The 16,280-nt window shown below is 46.0% G+C and overlaps 1 protein-coding gene across 1 annotated transcript in view; it reads right to left on the reverse strand.

Moving 5' to 3' along the window:
- LOC135885677 (neurabin-1-like) overlaps window positions 1–4,747 on the reverse strand; it is a 64,483-nt gene extending 59,736 nt beyond the window's left edge. Inside the window, exon 1 of the mRNA XM_065413570.1 lies at window positions 3,110–4,747. Within this exon, the coding sequence (XP_065269642.1) occupies window positions 3,110–4,747 (1,638 nt within the window). The remainder of the gene's footprint in view (window positions 1–3,109) is intronic.
- Between the last annotated feature and the right edge of the window lie 11,533 nt (window positions 4,748–16,280).

Genomic DNA, 16,280 nt, shown 5'->3' on the forward strand with positions numbered 1-16,280 from the left:
CTGGAAAAGAGGGTCCTCCGATATGGTTAGAACCAAAACAGGATTTTAAAAAGTAGGTATGAAAACTTCTAAAATCAAAAATACCTTATGTAAACAATTAATCATTTTAATTGCAGTTTACCACATTCAGAAAAATGAATCCCATGCTGGAAAACAAGTTAGATGTCTTTAAGGTAACACAGGTTAGGTGATAACGTATATTCTGTATTAATTCACAGCTATTCATATAGTTCAAGAAAGTTAAAAATATTTAGGTTAAGAAAAGACTTAAGTTGTTCATAACTTTGAATACTCAATCCTGTATTTTGCTCACTTTTCAGTCTGTTTCTAGATATAAACATTAAGAACTTTCATTGATTTCTCAAATTATTAATAATCAGATCCAAAAAAAATGAGTATACCACCTATGAATTCTGCAACTTAATTAGATTTTATATATCTTTTAAGTTTAAAAATGCACCCATCACATAAGAACTGTAGATTTATTTTTACAGCTAATTATCTAAACTAACTCAGAACACCAAGAGGAAAAAAAACAAAGGCCACACACGAAACTCAAACTCACTCAAGGTATCCATCAGAAAACACCACATCCTCCTTGTCAAACAAAGATGAAAGAATACTCTTAGCTACTGCAGTTATCTTTTGGAATCCTCAGTCTCTCCAGGATTGCAGCAGGATTCAAAACTGTGAACCCCTGAAAAGACATACAGATACTGCTTCCAGGACTGCCCTTTACTACTACCACTTCCATTACCAGAATCTGTTTCCACCTCTCTACTTTCCAGGTTGAGTAGCTCTTATCCATATCCCAACTTGATCAAAAATAGGGAAAAAGCAAACGTTATTTCATGCAGGTGCAATAAGGCGATGTAGAGCTAAGTGTCATCATTATACTGGCATTGCCACTCAAACTATCTCATGATCTTCCTTAGTGGCTTCACAAATACTCTGAACAGGAGAGATAATAGAACAAACAGGTGGTCTTCAACATCATCCTAAAAGCAGATGAGCAATCACTCAATACCACCCACCCTCTGCGATGTCAGAGGAAAAACAAGTCACTTGCTCAGTACCCTGTATCTCCACAGACACCACAAAGCAGTAGGGCTTGAAAAATCCACTCACCTAGGGGAAAGATTCCTACTACCTATCTGACAGTATCTGCAGAATCTATGCTTTTATTTAAAAACACCTCTAACCCTCCTGGCTGAAAAGATAACCCTCCAAGCTTAAATGCACCGTAAACTAATGCAATGTTGGCTTCCTAAGTCCTCACCCAGCTACAGCGCCTCTTCTGCTGCTCAGAATTTTGTTGGTTTCAGTGTTGAGCATAGGGATCTGAACCGCACAATGAAAAGTGATAAGAATAAGATCAGTTTCATGCTACTGTTGCTTGAGAAACTCTGAACAACAGTACAGCTAGGCACTCAAGCTATTTCCCCTCCCCAAAAAGAGAAGCTGGGAAGCAGTAAAGCAGCAAAGACTACCCCCTCCCCATCTCCCTCCCTCCCGCCACCCAACAACCAGGAAGCAATGGGATGAGACTGTAGAACAGAGAGCGAATGTGTCTCCCTTCAAAACATCCAGAGTATGCATTTTGAGATGCTTTAAATTTATCAGATATCTACAAGCCAGAGGCTATAGAACAAGACTGAGGCTTTGGAGGAGGGGAAATAGTAAAGTTATTCTCCTTGCAGCCACCAGAAAGCTAAAAGAGGGGAAGAGCAGCAGACATGACATAGGGATGGCCACAGCTAAAGATGAGATATTGGAGGGAGAGGGCCAGGGCTCACAGGTGGCACCGAACATTCTCTCTCTCGGGTACTTGGCTGGCTGGTTCTTGCTCACATGCTCAAGGTCTAACTGATCACAATATGTGGGGTGGGGAAGAAATTTTTCTCCATGCCAGACTAGCAGTGACATTTTGATTTTTTGCCCTGCTCTGCAGCATGTGGGCGTGCATCGCTTGCCAGGATTTTCTGGGTGTATCACACTGCGTCATTCCCCTGCCATTGTGAGGGTCTCAGGCACTGGTGCACCTCAGCCCCTCCTATTCTCTGCCTGTGGCACATAATAGACTAGTCTTCTGTGATTGTAAAACCTTGATCTAATTTTGGCTGTTGAGCTTAGGGTGCGGGTGGTGTTGGTGGCCTGTGATACACAGGAGGTCAGACTAGATGATCTGGTGGTCCCTTCTGGCCTTAGTCATAGTGTGTATGAGAAAATCAGTTCAATTTGCTAACTTCAGATAATACTCCCTCTGTTTAATAAATCAGCTTTAAATGCAAAACAGGTTTTGACAAATGTCTTTTTTTAATGTATCCAACACATTTAAGGTAGTTTTATTTAACTAATGCATAATTTTAAAATGCTCTTTTTGTGCATTTTAATTGAATTCCAATTTTCATCCAAATACAGCTTAACACAAATCACAAGTAAAAAATAAATAAATCATTTTTCCTTCACAGACAACACAGTTCGGTCCCAGAGTTTAATTAGGATCAAGCCAATTACTAACTCTGTACCTGAACCATGCTACTGCCCTGCAAACATCTACTTCAGCAGAATAGGTTTGGGAACATGATTAGAACAGTTTTAACTAACAGGTTGATAGCACACAACTGTGTCTTAGCCATGTTGGGAAACTATGGGGTCCTCCACTATAGGAATTACAGCATAGACTAGACCCTTTTTAGGTCCCGCAGTTCAAAAGGAGGGAAAGCAAGCCCTAACACGGTAAAAATCATGACTATAACATAGATTAAATCCGTATCCCCTGAATATCATCATCTAATAGAGAAAAGTATGCTGAATAATCACACACACCCCTTGCATTTAAAGTACAGCTGGAATAACTCAGGTTTGCTAGATGACCCCAGGTAGAGAGGGGGTTGAAATCCTGAAGAATTTTGCAATGAACTGTAGAGGTGGTAATTCTTGTTTACAACTCTATTCAATATTGCTTCATTTTGCAATTTAATCTAATACAATAAGAAATATAAACACCACTTTAAAAGTTCTGAAAGGTGCATAATCAAAATGGACTTCCTGTATGGTTAAGAACATGTTTAGAAACAAAGCAAAACATCATTACAACATACTTTACCTTGATAGGGGCAGTTGAAAACTTGACTCTTCTGTCCGGCTCAGGATCTTCCTCTTCAGATAGCCCAGGAAACTCCTCATAATCACTGTCATAGGTATACTCCTCTTCCCCCTCCAATGTTTCTTTACCTTCAGGGCCCTGGTTTTCAGACTCTGTATCCCGGTCGTCATCAAAACCTGCATTCTCTATTCCAAAAGCACTGACAGAAAATGCAATAAACTTCTCTCTCTGATTTTCCACCACATGCTCCTCCTCCTCCTCTTCAGTGTCTCCCTCCTGTTCTAGATTGTCCGGTACCCGTGTGATAAGAACCTCCTTCAGAGACACTCCCTCTCTTATTTCTTTCTGACTGGGCTCACTGCATACTGTTACCTCTTCCAGTCCTCCAAATGAATGATTGTTCTCTTCCCCAGTTTGGTGCCTGAGTGGTTGTTCCCCATGAAAGACACTATCTTTCCTCAAGGTATCTTCTTTATTCCCTGAGGTTTCTTTTTGCACCGCAACCAGTTCAGCCCGAACCATCTCTACCTGGGAGATCTGTGGGGGGGCACTGTCCCCTAACCACTTGGCCTCCTTATCAGATGTGTTGTTCACATCCTGCTGGCCCCTCCCAGGAGCCACTTGCTCCCTTGTATGCACTTCTTCAGGCGACTGACTCAGCTCATCCCTGCTGCTGCTACTGAGACAAACAGGCTCTTTGGGGCATGGACTCTCCTCCGTGCATCCTTCAATAGCAGCAGGTGACTTCCAGCTACAGGGGAGCATATACCCTTGACTTGGGGTGCCCTCACTTTTGGAAATTTCTTTGGATTCTTCAGTGTCACTGTCACCAAGAAAACTTTCCAGCCGCCTAGAAATTGGTCCTGCATTCAAAGAGGAGGATCTCGGGCCACCACTGAGATGCTGCTGCCTGTGCTCATCATTGCCTTGACTTTCAGCTCTTTCCAGGGCCATATGAGGGATCACATCTATATTGAAATTAAAATGATCCACCACACTGCTGCAGTCAGGAGAGGCTGAACCATGTCTCGTCTTATCTTCACTTCTTTCACATTTGCTGGGAGAATATCTGTCCACTGAGCTCCGCTGCTTTATGTTCCTCTCGAAAAGTTTCCTGGTCTCAGAAAACTTTTCTGCCAAGGCAGCTTTATCCAAATCACCTTCATCTTTGCTGCGGATGATTTTGTCACCCATGGAAGACACAGGCAGTGAGTCCAGGGGGCTGCAGCAGGGGCTGGTATTAAGGAGGTTATTTTTTTGGACACCGTGGAAAGATGGACTGCTGGGAGAAGGTACAAGATCAGTTGGTACTGCCTTACTGATTATCTTGGCCTCAGTGGGGGAGCTGCTTTCACACGGTGGTGTGGCAGAGGAGCCCCCCATCTGCAGGAACATGTTTTTGATCTTGTGTACTCTGTTGCCATAGGTGGCAGCTCTGCCTCGGCTACGTGGGTCATTCCCCCCTCCACTGGAGGTGGTGTTCAGCTTCTGCTGGGGGCCCACTTTGTTGGAAGCATTTTCAGGGATGTTTACCCCATCGAAGGAGCATTTGATGGCATGGAAATCGGATTTATAAGTATTTCTGTGTGGAGAAGCGCTTCTCAGAGTCCTTTCCCCTTTGCCTTCAGTTTTCATCATTGTCAGAAACAGAGACCCTCACTCTGGGCAAAGAATGTGGAGGAAAATCCACAGCACCAACAGCCTCTGCCACCCCCACACTGCTTAGATGTGATCCTATTGTGGCTTGGAGAGGATAAGACTTGAAAAGCAGCCTCTAGCTGAGTTATTCTTCCATGCTCACATTGAAATGAGTTATGGGAGAGAGATCAGGACATATCTGGATATATATGATATTAAATCCTCTGCTGATCATGGTATCCAGAAAGCCATCTGCAGAGAGAGAAAGAATAATTTAATTTACTTGGGACCTCACCAGTGTGTGACATGCGTCTGAAAGGGCTTCAAAGGGAATTTCCCACCCTGAGGAAGGGCAAGAAATAAGCCCATTGTGTCCCCCGTCCCTGCAAGGAAAGGGCAGATCAAGTTCTCTACATGTCTGCCTGCCCGGCCCATGAAGAACTTGAAGTGCAGCGCCAGACTAACACTCAGTGAGTGTGTCACTCTCACTCCATGCCCTCCGGGGGTGCCACGGCCCACCACGCCCTCCACAGCCGGCACGGACTCGCCTCCCACGGGCCACCCCATGTCCTAGGGGGCGGCCAAAGCCAACCCGCCCCAGCGCTTGTCCCACCCACCCCGGTTGCCGGGGGACACGCTGGCTAACCCACCCCGCTCCAGTCTGAGCAGCTGCGGCCAGCCTGGCCCCTCCCGTGCGCCGGCCCCGCGGCGTGGTGTCCCAGGGGCGCAGCGCTCCCAGACTCGCTCCCGCGGCGCCCTGGGGGACAGCTTGCTCGGCCCGGCCCGCCGCCCGCCCCTCGCGGCTCCGGGCGCCCCGCGCTGCCCGGAAGGGAAAAAAACCACAAGTTTCGGCCCCCAGTTGGAGCGTCCCAGGAGAGCGAGTCCCCCGAGGAGGAGCCGCCTCCTGCCGGGCTGCGAGCCCGAGGAGCCGCCGGGACTCGTGGGGCGGGAGCCGGGCTCACCAGAGAGCCGACCCCCGCTTCCCAGCACCTCACCCCAAACTTTCCAGCCCAGCTGGGGGCGGGGGTGCTGCCCGGCTCCCTCCCTCAGCTCTCCCGGCCGCCCAGCGGCCGCACGCCCAGCGCCATCGTTACCCACCCCCAGGCAGCCGCAGCCCGAACTCCTTTCCCCGCCCCACTCACCGTCTGCATCACGCCCGTCCGACTCACTCTGCCCGGCGCCCCCTCCTTCCCCGTGTGTGGCGCCCGCGCGCTCCCACACAAAGACTGGCGCGACGAGCACGAGCCTATTCCGCTCCACATTGGGGGGAGGAGGGGTGGCGAGAGAAGCTCCTCCTCCGCTGGGATATACCACGCTGGGATAAGGGCTTGGTTGGGATGATACCATCTGGGGAAGGGTAGCAGAGCGCTCGTGTGTCTAGGTCACTCTGCTCCCGGCTGCTGAGAGGAGCCCTCAGCCCTAAGGCTGATTCTTTCTGATCTATGGTTTCCTCTCCCATAGTAGCCGATATAGGGCCCGCTCCTGGAGCCAGTAGCTCCCATTTCCACTGGGCCCGCTTCTGAGAGGGGTTGATGAGACTCAGCTCCTGTTGAACTCAGGGGCCAGGTGATCAGCGCATCTCGGGATTTCCCCCGTAATTCCTGAACTGAAGCAAAAACCATTTCAAAACGCTAAATGTTAAAATAAAATTTCCGGCCCCCCTCGCAAAAAGTATCTTGGTACTTCTACACTAGAGCTGTTTGGCAGAGTTGGAAGGGATGGTTGTGCCCCCAAAAGTTTTTTTGTGATGCACAGGAGACCCAATCCCGCAAACTGCTCCCTACAGACGCACGTGTCTCCTTGCAGGATCGCAGCCATGGAGCGAAGAAAAAACATTTTTTAAACACAAATAATAATGTTTTACCTAAAAAGAGTCAGTTTACCTAAAAATAAACACAGTGCTGTCAACTCTGGAGATATTTGGTTTTTTTCTGAAAGTCCCAGCCCCCAAAGTTATGTGACAATCTTAACTTACATTTAAAAAAAAAATCCAGCCTTTCTGGTTGCAGCAGGGAAAATGTTGAACAATGAATCAGAAGGCAAAGAAAAATATATTTTTAAAAATCTCACGATTTTTGAATATGCAAAATTGTAAACACCAAAAATCAGAAAAAGTAAATATCAGAATCCAAATATTGTATAATTATCAGTCAGGTAAGCCCCATTGACTTCAATAACTTCAATAGAGTTGAATCAAGCCTATTCAGAGGAGAATGGAAGGAATGGAGTGAGAGAGAGTGGAAGGAATGGAGTGGGAGGTTTAATAGGAAAAGGCTTCTAGCCACCTTATGCACACAGTTAACTGAGAGCATAGAAACCAAAAATGGGCCGTTTTGTGTTTGGAATAATATTGTAATATACATGGCTGGTAAGTGTACACCTGTTGCTGATTTCCTCAGAGTTAAATATGCTAATAACAGCTTTCTTCACTCTCTGGGCAAGATCATGGCTTGCTGTACATATCTGAGACTGCACAGGGAAGTAAATGAGCTTAAAGCACCCCTTTACTCTTCTGTGCAGGCTATCTATATTGTGGATTACAGTGTAGGAGGAGCTGCAGCCTCTGAGGGGCTGCTACTACTGTTAGACAATAGAAATTGACATTCCACATAAATAATATTGCATATATCAAATTCTCTCTTCAAGTACACCCAGGCAACACCAGTGACTTCAGCCTGGTTGCCTGGATGTAATTAAGGGGAAAATCTGGCCTATTGTCTGCTTCCTGGAATAGACATTCACATATGACACATATGAAAGCACACTAAGGAGCCAGAAGAGTCTTTAAAGAATCAAAGAGCACTTGGCATCAGTGACTGAGACAATACTGAAAGATTGATAGAGCTGGTCAGAACCCAGAATTCTTGTTCTGTGGGAAATTCCTTTTTTGTTTGTTTGTTTTTTGGTTTTGAATTGGAACAAAAATGCAAAATTCCCATGAAATGGAAATTCCAAAAGTTAATTTTGGAAATCAAAACAACATTCATTTCATCCTTATCAATAATTAGCTGTGTATTATTATATTATATTATATTATATTATATTATATTATATTATATTATATTATATTATATTATATTATTCCTGCAGGACATTTTGATTTCATTGAATCATCATTTTCCAATGGAAAACTGTTCTATCAGAACAATTTTGATTAGATGAGTACTTCTCAGCTGACTTCCTGTTGGCTTTAGTGGGCATTGCAATGCCCAGAATATCTAGGATTTAGTCCTAAAACCATAAAGCAATTTCTAATCTGTTTTAATAATAGTTTAGCCACAGTAAAAAATAACACAAATATTTAAACATGATGTTTCTTTAATATTTAAATAGATGTTAAACTTCAAAATTTTTCTTCTGATAATAAAGCAGAGTGGAAATTAGTTTACAGTCTCTTCCATTGTTTTTACACATTGCCAATGTCAAAAAATGATACAGCTTTTCACCATGTGGCTGCCTCCAGAACTAGACTAAAGGGCAAGTCTACAATACAAAATTAAGTCGACCAAAGTTACATTGACGTATAGCCGCCGCAGTAATTAAATCACTTTTGCATGTCCACAGTATGCTCTTTGTGTAAGCAGTGCATGTCCTCACTACCAAGGCTTGCATTCATGCAGAGAGCAGTGCACCATGGGTGTGACAGGTTCAGTCATAGAGACTCCCTTGGGACTGTCACCTGATGTGCTGAGACTACCTCTGAGCCTGTTTTCTCTGCCAGTTTGGGTCTTCAGAACCCTGCATAACCAATTGTCCTAGTTGATGGGAGCCATCAAGATTCCAAACCATCATTAATGGCATAATTGCATAATTACAATAGGACCTCAGAGTTATATTTCATATTTCTAGTTTCAGATACAAGAATGATACATTTATACAAACAGGATGACCACACTCAGTAGATTATAAGCTTTGTAATGATACCTTACAAGAGACCTTTTGCATGAAGCATATTCCAGTTACATTATATTCACACTCATTAGCATATTTTCATAAAATTATATGGAGTGCAACATCACAGTGGGTATCTATCCCACTGTGCAACTTGCCACCATCTAGCGCAGGGTGTTTTGAGAAGGGTTTGCAATGCCACATGGAAGCAAACAAGTTGCGCAGGGCTGATTTGGAACACGGTTTCAGCATCATGATGTAGTTTTCTCCATCTCATAATTTTATCTGCATCCCATAATGTTTCATGCCTCTTTTCAAAAGCCCCACAGATCTGTGCATCTGCCATAGCTGTGAGACGCCTGATCCTACACAGCTCTGCACTATAGTGATGGGTGTTGTGAGCACAACGTGCCTGATCTTGCAGTATTTGCAGAGCCGCCAGAGGAGCCAGGTGGCAGAACAAGACAATTCCTTGGAGGCTGCCTTGCTGTGAGACATAGAAAGAAACAATTCATGGTTGTTGTTGGCATTTACAGAGCAGCTGCAGATGGTGGTGCACCGGTTCTGGGCCTGAGAAACAAGCACTGACTGGTGGGATTGCATCGTTATGCAGGTATGGGATGATGGGCATTGGCTGCAGAACTTTCACTTGCGCAAGGCCACATTCCTGGAAGTGTTTGCGGAGCTAACCCCATCCATATGGCACAATGACACCAAAATGAGAGCTGCACTGACAGTGGAGAAATGAGTGGTGACTGCTGTGTAGAAGCTTGCAACGTCAGATTGCTACTGATCAGTCAGGAATCAATTTGGAGTTGGGAAATCCACCGTGGGGGGTTGTTGTGATGCAAGTGTGCAAAGCCATTAATCAGGTCCTGCCACGAAGGACTGTGACTCTGGGCAATGTGCAGGACATAACAGATTTGTGCAGGCCCATTTCCAGCAATGGGGTTCCCAAACTGAGGTAGGGTGATAGATGGCACACATACCCCTATTTTGGCACCAGACTACCTTGCCACAGAGTAAATCAACAGAAAGGGTTACTTTTCTATGGTATTGCAAGTGCGGGTATATTACTGGGGACTTGTTACCAACATCAATGCAGGGTGGTCAGGGAAGGTGCATGACTATACATCTTTAAGAACACAAGCCTGTTCAGAAAGCTGCAAGCAGGGACTTTCTTTCCAGACCAGAGGATCATTATTGTGGATGTTGAAATGCCATTAGTGATCCTGAGAGACCCAGTCTACCCCTTACTCCCAGGACTCATGAAGCTATACACCGGCCACCCCGATAGCAGCAAAGAGCACTTCAACTAGAGGCTGAGCCAGTGCAGAATGACAGTTGAATGTGTCTTTGGCTGTTTGAAAGACCGCTGGCACTGTCTACTCTTGAGATTAGACCTCAGTGAAAAAAATATCCCTATGGTTATAGCTGCCTGGTGGGTGCTTCATAATACTGTGAAGCAAAGGGAGAAAAGTTTCTGCTGGGGTGGAGGGAGGAGGTGGAACAGCTGTCTGCTGATTTTGAGCAGCCAGATACCAGGGCTATAAGAAGAGTTCAATGGGGAGCTATTCACCTCAGGGAGGCATCAAAAAACTGTTTTAATAGTGAGCCACAGTAATGTGTGTTGCTGTACTGTGCTCTGCCTGGCCTTGTTTTTTTGCACTCAGGTATGAACCTTATAATGAATGCTGTGTGTATAGTAATATAACATTGCACATGTACCTATTGCTATTATCTCTGAATGATGAGACCCAGCCAGCATATGTTGTAAACTAATAAAGATGATTTCAGTTTCTATATCTAGACTTTTATTCCAAACCCATGCAAACAAACATATTAATAACTGAATTCAAGGGAAAGAACCTTTGAAAGGGGAAGAACAGTCATTTTCATTTCACAAATACATACACCGTGTCTCTCACAGGTCAGTGTATGTGCAGCTGTGATCGTCTCTTACTGTCCTCCGGGGTGGAGTGGTAGGGTTAGAGCAGCAGCCCTGGACACCACATGGAATGTATGGGGGGTGTAGGGAGATCATGGAATGCAGTTCTCTATGGGCCGCAGAGGGAGTTGAGCATGGGTCTGTTGACCCTGAAGGTAACAAGAGTCTCCAGCATGTCTGTTTGCCTCTTGAGACGCGCTAGCATGTCCTGCTGCCTGTTTCTCTCCTTGTCCTGTGCTTTTCCCCTCTCCACTCTATCCTTGTCCATTCTGTCGACAATGGTGATCCTCCAAGCCCTGTGCTTGGTATCTGAAGTATCAGAGGCTTGCAGGATCTCTTGGAACATGACATCCTGCCTTCTCTTCCTTCTCCTCCTTATCTGGCTGAGCCACTTTGCTGGGTTGTGTGGATGGAGAGACCCTCAAGGCCACATTTCCAGCTGCCAAAGATACACTGCACAGTGGTACTATTGTGAGTGTATTCACAGGATAAATGGAAACAGTATACTGAACTCACTCCCCTTGATCCACACAAGTTGCAAGCACTACATTCTCACTTCTCCTTGGAATTCCTAGAGCACGGCAGCAGTCTCAGGCATGGGGAGTATGGCCCAGAGTAGGGGAGGAGTGGAGAAGTTGTGACAATAAGGTGTGTGGGGGGGAGTGTTCCACAGGCATGAGTATATATATGCAGATAGGGCCATTGAACTGAATACTGGCACCATTTTCTACAGGCAGTGGGTGGTGATTTTAGCTGTAATCTCACTCCTGAGGGTAACGGACGCTGAAAGGGAACAGCTCCTGCACACATCTGGCTGCAGACCGGGTCCGTATGCTCCTAGCTTCTGTGCTGCGATAGTGCCTGCTGAAGTAATTGCTCAGTGGCGTGGGAAAGTGTCCTACCGCAGTGGAAGAAATAAGACAAGCCCCCTCATCCCCACCCCTGAAATCTTCAGCAGAAGATTGCAGACGACCTTCAGGAAACTTTCCTTGAGATCTCTATGGAGGATTCACAGGATATCCCAGTGCACATAAACAAACTGTTCCCCTCTGCCTAATTGTACATGGGAATGAGAAGCATCTACTGCTCTTGATTATTTCACTACCTCTTCCTGATTAAAAAGGTTAAATGATAAATAAAGAGTAAATGAACAGATGTATCCCTGCAATATCAAAGCAAACTGCACACTTACCAGAAGTTCCTTCCCCTGCATCAGGCTCGCCTACACTGGACTGTAGGGACTGGCTCAGCTGCTCTGGAGTCAAGAACAGATCCTGGCTCGCTGTGCCATTGGATCCCCCGGTCACCTGTCCTGGAACTCCTCCTCCTCTTCCTCATCCAAAACCTCCTCCTCACTGTTCACTTTGGGAACCTGTGACTCCAGCTACCCTGACGTATCCGCAGGACTTTTTGCAGTGGTTGTGGAGTCTCTGCAGAGGATGGCATGCACCTTGTTATAAAAGTGGCAAGTCTGTGACTCTGCACCAGAGAGCCTCCCTTGTCTTCTGGTACGCCTGCCGCAGCTCCTTGACTTTCATGCAGCACTGTTGCATGTCCCTCTTTTAGCCCTTCTCCCTTATGCCTGAGTGATCTGCTTGTAGATATCTAAGTTTCTACAGTTAGATCGGAGCTGAGCCTGCATAGCTTCTTCTTCCCACAGACCCAGGAGATCCATCACCTCCTGTGTGCTCTAGGCAGGAGCGCATCTGCAGCGTGGAGCTGGCATAGTCAGCTGGGCATTTGCTAGGTGAACTCTCCACGTGGCGCAAACAGGAAATGGAATTTCAAAAATTCGCAGGGTTTTAAAAGGGGAAGGGCATATACCTGTGTAGCTGGCTGCTGGGGCAGTGGAGTTCAAAATGGTGACCAGAGCAGTCACAGTGGGGCATTATGGGACACCTGCTGGAGGCCACTATATTTGACATAAGTAATGTAGTATCTACACTGACACTGCATTGCCCTAACTATGTCAACCTAAGCGCTACGCCTCTTGCAGAGTTGGAGTTATTAAGTCAGTGTAGATGGCGAGTTACATCGGAGGTAGCAATATTTTGGCATAGACGCTTATGGAGTTAAGTCAGTGTAAGCTGCCTTGCATCAACCTAACTCTGTAGTGTAGACCAGGCCTAAGAAAAACTATTTGTAATGAAACATTTTTACAAATCATTTTACCATTCATGGTGACAAGTGATGTGGTGACCTTGAGAATATATAAGGTGTTATGCTGAGCAAAATAGTGATGTATTCCTTTAAGTAAGCAGTCTGTTTTGTAATCTTTTTGCCAGATTTTCCAGAGATAGACTTGGTAAGAATCATATATAAATAGGAAAAGTCTTTATTGGCACTTTTACTGTATGCTGCTATTAAAGCAGAAGCTATGAGGGTAGGCACTCTTACCTCCTGCTAGCTAATCATAAACTCTAATTCCCAACTGCCACAAAAACTTTTTGTTCCAATATTCTCTCTCATAATCAACAAATAAGCCAAACTAGACCCTCTTCCACTCTGAAATACATTGCAGTTTCACATATAATGGTATTAAAATGTAGCTCTCTCAGCAAGGACAGCAAACTATGTTGAAGAAGATAGCATTCAAAGCAGATTTCCAGTTCCAACCTTTAGGGAAACTACTTAAATAGCTTCTCCACATACATTTCTATCAGCTTTTTCTGCAGGCAGTGTTTTATGCAATGTTGTGGCCCCAGGATATTAGAGAGACAAGGTGGGAGAGGTAATATCTTTTATTGGACCAACTTCTGTTGGTGAAAGGGACGAGCTTACACAGAGTTCTCCTTCAGGTCTGGGAAATATATTCAGAGTCAGTGTCCTAGATAAATACAGGATGGAACAGATTGTTTAGCATAAGTAGTTAACTCATATTTTAAGGGGCCATTCAATATGAAAAGTGGCTTGTTAATACCCCTCCAATCATAGGAGAGAAAGGAAAGGAGGGTGGGGGAAAGGCAGCTTGGGTGGTGGTGGTGAGGTTGTTAATGGATTATAGATTGTTGAATAAGCCATAAATGCAGTGTCTCTATTCAGTTCATGATTTTTAGTGTCTAGCAAATTTATGAATGTAAGCTTCCAGGCTCGTCTTTTGAAGGTGTTGTGCAGGTTTTCTTTGAGGGTGAGGCCTGAGAGACCAGATATAGAGTGATCACTGTGTGAAAAATGTTCACCCACAGGTGTTGGGATGTTTTTGTCTTTTATCATTTTCCTTTGTGAGTTCATTCAAGAGCATAGTGATTGTTTGGTTTCACTCACATAGTTGTTATTGGGACATTTAGTGCACTGGATGAGGTCGCCACATATTGTGATAGGCATGTGTAGGACCCAGGGATCTTCAAAGGTGTGTTGTGTGGGGTGTTGATCATTGTAGCAGTGGATATATGTCTACAGGTTTTGCATCTGTTCTTCTGGCAGGTTCTGGGCTTATAGTTGGTGTGTCCTGGTCTGTGGGGAGCTTGCTTCTGATGATGAGCGGCGAACAGCAGAGGCTAACAGAGGGAGTTTGCCTGGGAGCTGTCCGAGAGGAGGTACGCTAAGTGCTGCATTAGGGGGGCTGTGTTGGTGGGCCTTGAGTGGGCCTGACTGGTATATAAGGGCAGTCAGCAGCGAACCAGCTGAGCAGCGAACAGCAGAGGCTAACAGAGGGAGTTTGCCTGGGAGCTGTCTGAGAGGAGGTACGCTAAGTGCTGCATTAGGGGGGCTGTGTTGGTGAGTATCTGAGTGTCTGTTGCTGGGACAGTTTGTCAGTTTGACCGTGTGCTTGATTGCTTGCTTGTTTGTTTGAAAAGTGTGAATTGGGAGTGCTTTGTTCCAGGTGGGCCTTGAGTGGGCCTGACTGGTATATAAGGGCAGTCAGCAGCGAACCAGCTGAGCGGCGAACAGCAGAGGCTAACAGAGGGAGTTTGCCTGGGGAGAGCTCACTGAGTCTTTCATCTGCAGGTTTCTCTGAGTAGTACTTGCATCAGCTGAGGAAGCTCTTAAGAGGAAGGTGATATGGAAGGTGAGCGATCAGCTGTTGTAACCTGCACAGGTTGTGCCATGTTTGTCTTTCTTCCACAGGACAGAAGCGACTTTGTCTGTACAAAGTGCAAGCTGGTCTCCATATTGGAAGAGAAGGTTCGAGGTCTGGAGAAACGAGTATCGACTCTGCGTTGCCTAAGGGAAAATGACGATTTCCTGGACAGACGTCAGGAGATGCTTCTACGGCCACAATGTTCTGAAGATTCAGAGCAGGCGCAGCAGGGACAGACGGATGATGAAGAAGTTTGGCAGCATGTGACCTCCAGAAGGAGAAAGAGGAACGTCCATGTACCAGCAATGGAGATACAGGTGAGCAATCGTTTCCATGTTCTCTCTACAGGTACTAATGCGGAGAGTGGACTAGATGACCCATCTGAGGGAAGGGAGCAGAAGGAGACTCCATCGATTGGAAGGCAAAAGATGCACTGTCCTAGGGATGGGGGTTCCACGACCACCACTCCCAAGAGGAGGAGAGGGTGGTGGTGGTCGGGGACTCCCTCCTCAGGGGGACTGAGTCATCTATCTGCCGCCCCAACCGGGAAAACCGAGAGGTCTGCTGCTTGCCAGGAGCTAGTATACACGATGTGACGGAGAGACTGCTGAGACTCATCAAGCCCTCAGATCGCTACCCCTTCCTGCTTCTCCACGTGGGAACCAATGATACTGCCAAGAATGACCTTGAGCGGATCACTGCAGACTACGTGGCTCTGGGAAGAAGGATAAAGGAGTTTGAGGCGCAAGTGGTGTTCTCGTCCATCCTCCCTGTGCAAGGAAAAGGCCTTGGTAGAGACCGTCGAATCGTGGAAGTCAATGAATGGCTACGCAGGTGGTGTCGGAGAGAAGGCTTTGGATTCTTCGACCATGGGATGGTGTTCCAAGAAGGAGGAGTGCTAGGCAGAGACGGGCTCCACCTAACGAAGAGAGGGAAGAGCATCTTCGCCAGCAGGCTGGCTAACCTAGTGAGGAGGGCTTTAAACTAGGTTCACCGGGGGAAGGAGACCAAAGCCCTGAGGTAAGTGGGGAAATGGGATCCTGGGAGGAAGCAAGAGCAGGAGAGCGCAAGAGGGGAGGACTCCTGTCTCATACTGAGAAAGAGGGACGATCGATGAGTTATCTTAAGTGCCTATACACAAATGCAAGAAGCCTGGGAAACAAGCAGGGAGAACTGGAAGTCCTGGCACAGTCAGGGAACTATGATGCGATTGGAATAACAGAGACTTGGTGGGATAACTCACATGACTGGAGTACTGTCATGGATGGATACAAACTGTTCAGGAAGTACAGGCAGGGCAGAAAAGGTGGGGGAGTTGCATTGTATGTAAGAGAAGAGTATGACTGCTCAGAGCTCCGGTATGAAACTGCAGAAAAACCTGAGAGTCTCTGGATAAAGTTGAGAAGTGTGAGCAACAAGGGTGATGTCGTGGTCGGAGTCTGCTATAGACCACCAGACCAGGGGGATGAGGTGGACGAGGCGTTCTTCCAGCAACTAACAGAAGTTGCTAGATCGCAGGCCCTGGTTCTCATGGGAGACTTTAATCACCCTGATATCTGCTGGGAGAGCAATACAGCGGTGCACAGACAATCCAGGAAGTTTTTGGAAAGTGTAGGGGACAATTTCCTGGTGCAAGTGCTGGAGGAACCAACTAGGGGCAGAGCTTTTCTTGA

This window comes from Emys orbicularis, chromosome 11 (assembly GCF_028017835.1).
Source record: "Emys orbicularis isolate rEmyOrb1 chromosome 11, rEmyOrb1.hap1, whole genome shotgun sequence".
In the NCBI taxonomy this organism is placed as follows: Eukaryota; Metazoa; Chordata; order Testudines; family Emydidae; genus Emys; species Emys orbicularis.